This window comes from Narcine bancroftii, chromosome 2 (assembly GCF_036971445.1).
Source record: "Narcine bancroftii isolate sNarBan1 chromosome 2, sNarBan1.hap1, whole genome shotgun sequence".
Classification (NCBI taxonomy): domain Eukaryota; kingdom Metazoa; phylum Chordata; class Chondrichthyes; order Torpediniformes; family Narcinidae; genus Narcine; species Narcine bancroftii.
In genome coordinates, this window is record NC_091470.1 from 202,152,759 (window position 1) to 202,157,634 (window position 4,876).

Sequence of the window (4,876 nt, forward strand, 5' to 3'; positions counted from 1 at the left end):
CTCGCATTTACACCCCATTAACCGAGCAAAGCATTTACTGTGTATAAAAAATAAACAAAATAGGAAGAATTAAGATGAATTTAAAGAAAAGTACCTCAAGCTCACATCTCTGTTGTGATTCAAGCTCCCCGTCCTCTCGGATATTACGACATATAACTATGGTAACACTACAAACAATACTTCCTTAAAGGGATAGGGACAAAATTTTTAAAAATCAAAAAAACCTTTCCAGGCCCATCGAGTTTGTGCTAATCTATTAATCAGCTTGGTCCCACTGATTTGCACCCAGTCCATTCCCCTGCCATCCATGTACCTGTCCGAATTCTCCTTAATGTTAAAATTGAGACCGCGTTCCCCACTTCAGATGGTTCCCCATTCCTGCCATTCTCTGTGTGCGTAGAAACCCTCTCCCACTAATGTTCCCCCAAACATTTCCCCTTTCATTCTTAATCCATGGCTTCTAGTTTGCATCTCAGTGGAAGATTCAAGATTCTTTGTCATGTAATAATGCAGAATATGTAATATCACACAAAATTGCCTCTTGCCCACCATAAGACAGACAGAGTCACCATTAGAGTTGCCCCTCACAGTACAAGAGAGAGTCCCCTCAGGGTCACCACGTGTCTGTGGATTCGCCTCCAGCGTTCCCCGCAGCCGCACAGACCCCTTTGGCCGCCCAAGCCCCAGGTCCAAACCCCCCTTCGGGAGCCCCTTGTTGCTCTCAGCGCCTTCTCGAATCCTGGCTCCGATACCTGGTTTCTCATGAGCCGCCCTCCAGCAGCCTGTGTCGGTCTCCCCATCCCCGCACCCCACTGACCGCAAGTCGCCTGCAGCCTGTGTGCGTCCCTCACCCTCTGAGCTGGTCTGCCGCCCGCATGCATTTCCTTTATCTGTACCCCTCATATTTCGACGGGGTGTTGGTGTGCCTTCCGATCAGATCTCAGCCCCTAGAGGACATGATAGTGCGGAGGCACATAAGTGGTTTTGATACACGACTAACTGTTATTATGCAGTTAAGTGGCACTTGAAAGAAACCATGTGTGTGTTGTCTATAATTACGATGTCTGGTCTGACACATCCCTGCTCCTGGATCAGTGAACGTGTGCGAATCTGTTTCAGTTCTGTACGGATATGCAGCGGTTTATGTTGGCCATACAATGTGAACGACTCATTAGGGCAGTGGGTAAACACACAGAGGAAAGGAGGGAGGAAGACAGAGCAAAGCACAGAAATCTGCAGATACCACAGTTGAAGTAAAAACACGACGCTGGAGAAACTCAGCAGGTCAAACAGTGTCCTTTATACAGCAAAAGATAAAGACACAGAATCAACATTTTGGGCTTGAGCCCCTCGTCAAGGTGGGCAGGTGCCTGAACAAAATGGGGGGGGGGTAGGGGGAGGAGTGCGGTCCCACACGTAGCAAGTAATAGGTGGGTAAAGAGGGAGGGCACAGCAGCAAATGGGGTGGGGGGATGGCCCTGTGAATGGAGAGGGAAGGGGGTGGAGAACTGGAGGGAAGGAGACAGAGGGATGGGGGGAAGAATGGGAAGTGGGCCGGCAGATACCGGAGAAGTCAGTGCTAACACTGTCCGCTCTGAGAGCACCCAGACGGAAAAGTAGAGGTGGCCCCTCCGATTTACAGCTGGCCTTGGACAGGCAGGTCGGCGTGGGAGTGGGCTGCAAAATTGAAAGGGTTGGCCACTGGGTCCATGTCGCCTAATTACACCCAATTAACCTACAAACCCCATACGTTCTGAAGGGTGGGAGTTAACTGGAGGAAGTTACAGGCAGTAACAGCAGCTGGGACTGGAACAGGGCAAGACAGCAAGTTTGTGGAAAGCCCAATTTGGAAGACGGCCTGGTCAAAGCCCTTGTGGTTCATGCAAGAGGAGAGGACTGGCTGGCTAATATTTCACTTGGAATAAGGAAACAAAAAGGAACTTTGTGGTGACTTGAAAGAAAGAGGTTATCATCTGGAGAACCCTGAAGGGGTAAGTTTCGTCAGCAAGACACTGGAGTGGCTGATGGAAGTACATCAGTTGTGGATGTCCTGGAACAACAAATCTCTCTCTGAAAACCGACAAGAACCTTCCTCAGCAGTAACCATTTACCTTTCAAGCACTAAAGCCTGGTGAACTTTATAAATGTTAAATCTTGTGCACAGTAAAAGAATTGCCTGAAACTTGGAGGAGTGAGAAGTGATATTGGACTGTGAACTTTTTTGAACTTAAACACACACGTGCTTAGATTTAGAAGGGGGTTAAGTTAGGTTAGTTAAGTTGAAGTGTGATTCTGTTTTAATGTTTAAAGATAATTAAAAGCAACTTTAAGTAACTATTTTTCTTGGTGAATATCTATTGCTGCTGGGTTTTGGGGTCTTCTGGGCTCATAACGTTAGGAATATATGGGTCGGCACAACACTGGGCCTGTACTGTGCTATCGTGTTTTATGATCCAAGCCTAAGGGAAAAGTGGATTAGATCGGGTTCAGCTAAATCTAGAAAACTGATGTTCACCCTTTGGATTTAAGGCTGCCCAGGACAATGGGATTTTAAAAAACATAATTTAATTCAGAGATACAGCACGGTTACAGGCCCTTCCAACCCAGAACCCAAATGGACACCTCCTGAGTTTCTACGCGGAGCGAGCGGCTGAGTTGTCGAGGACCTTCTGTAATGATATTTGGGATTTAGAAAAATCAGAATCAGGATTTATTGTCATGAAATTTGATGTTTTGTGGCAGCTTCACAGTGCAAACATTTATATAATCCATGTTACAAAAAATAAATGAAAATAGTGTATGAAAAAGTCTGTTCGGGAATCTGATGGCAGAAGGGAAGAAGCCACCCTTGTGCCGCTGGATGCTCATCTTCAGGCTCCTGGACATCCTTCCCAATGGCAGCAGAGTGAAGAGGGCCTGGGTGGTGGTGAGAGAGGCTGCTTTTTATTTTAAGACACAGTTTCGATGGGGTGAAGTCTGGTGGCTGTGGGGTTGCAGGCCAAGCTCACAACCCTCGGGAGGTATTTTCTTGTCCTAAGTGTTGGTGCCTCTATACCTGACAGAGATGCAAGCAGCTAGCACGCTCTCCACGTTATGCCTGTCAAGGTTTTCTAGAATCTTCTGTGACCTATCGAATCTCAATTCCTCTCAGAGAAGGGATCTTATAGAAAAATATAAAATCACGAAAGGCATAGATAAACAAAATCTTTCTGTTGGTTTATGGAGGAGTGCAGAGGAACAGAGGGATTGGGGTATACAGACAGATAATTCCCTGAAAGTGGCATCACAGATAGACTGGGTTGGTGCCTTGGCCTTCAAAGTATTGAGTACCAGAGTTGGGATGTTACAGTGAGGTTGTATAGACATTGGTGAGATAAAATTTGGAGAATTGTGTGCATTTCTGATCGTCAAAGCAGTGGAGGCGACCTCAGTAAACATATTTCACACAAGGTGGGATAGATTTTCACACAGTGGGGGAATTAAGGGATACGGGGAAAAGGCCAGCAGGTGGAGATGAGCCCATCATGATCTCATTGAATGACTCGACAGGCCAGATGGCCGACTCCTGCTCCCATTCTTATCGAGGTCTCAGGGCCACAAGACCTGGTCCCCCTCCACCATCAGACTCCTCAACAACAAACTCAGTCAGGAACCTGTTTAAGGACTCGCACTTGTGCACTGCATTGATTTCTCTCTCTCTTGGTATTGCACAGTCAGTTTGTTTATATTTTTTTTATTTGTCTACATGTGTAAGTCGAGTCGGATTTTTTTGCACTGCCAGTAAGTGGTGATTCTACTTGCAACTGCAGGAAAAAGAATCTCGGGGTTGTATGTGATGTTATAATGATATTAAATCCTGTCGTCTTATGATATTGGAATTGAGAGGTTTGGAGATTCACATGAAACTATTCGTTGAAACTGGTGGACAAGTAGTAAAACCGGTTCAAAATTTCAATTGAAGGTTGATTTTTATTTCAAGGTCATAAAATTCAAAGGGTTTGCTGATATATTACATTTGTGTAGTTGTCTGGTTCGACCTGCGTTCAGTTCTTTGTGGCCTGTGGATAGCTTGAAGCAGGTTAAAAGCCCCCCCAGCCCCATTGATGACTCTGCCCCGATCCTGGGGAGAGTTGGGCGGCTCGCCAAGGAAGCGCCTCTCCCGAACCCTGTCCCATCCCAAGGATGGGCGGACCAGAATAAACGGAGCCACGGTGTAACAGTTTTAAAATATTTTTATTATTCTAAGAACAAAGTTCAGCACAGGTCAGGGCGGACTCCAGCCCACGAGATGAGACAAGTCTAGGGAATGTCCTTCCATCCCATGTGTGTCGAGACTTTGTCCTAGCTTTAGCACAGTCTCGTCTAGGGCTGTGCTTGGTACATTTGGGAGCAGAAATTTCCCCCCCCCGCCCCTCCTCCTGGCTCCTTCGGTGGAAGGTTTCCCCCTTCTCCCTCCCTCCCCATCGGGCCAGGCCAAGCTGAGGAAGGCGGCCTCTGGAGCTGAGAAGTGGGGAGGGGGGTAGGATTCAGCCGAGACTTCATCACCCTCATCTTTGCTCCAACAGCACCTCCCAAATATCTTTCCCCCACCCCTCCCCAACTTGGGAAGGTATTAGTACCTGTTCGGGTCGGGGCAGGGCAGAATTCCAAGTGGATGTCACAGGTCCCTCGCAGTCCATGGGCTAGCAGGGTCACCAAGGGCTGAAGGGTAGTGTCGAGCTTGTACTTCAGGACGTCGGCCTCCCCGCCACCCTTGAAGGGTAATGTTCAGCCACCGAGGGTGGGAGTTGTGTGGCGGGAGGGGGAAAGGGAGGATTCTGGGAGGGTGGTCCTGGGGAGGGGGGCAGTTAAGGGGGGGGGGGGAGAGATGGGAATA

At 47.9% G+C, this 4,876-nt stretch overlaps 1 protein-coding gene across 1 annotated transcript in view; it reads right to left on the minus strand.

Annotated features, from left to right (window-relative positions):
* Nucleotides 1–899: 899 nt before the first annotated feature.
* Nucleotides 900–4,876, minus strand: part of LOC138753063 (neuroligin-2-like) — a 464,672-nt gene continuing 460,695 nt past the window's right edge. Inside the window, exons 7-10 of the mRNA XM_069915655.1 lie at nt 4,014–4,166; nt 3,056–3,127; nt 1,060–1,297; nt 900–947 (exon numbers count right to left, since the gene is read on the minus strand). Coding sequence (XP_069771756.1) covers nt 900–947; nt 1,060–1,297; nt 3,056–3,127; nt 4,014–4,166 — 511 coding nt within the window. The remainder of the gene's footprint in view (nt 948–1,059; nt 1,298–3,055; nt 3,128–4,013; nt 4,167–4,876) is intronic.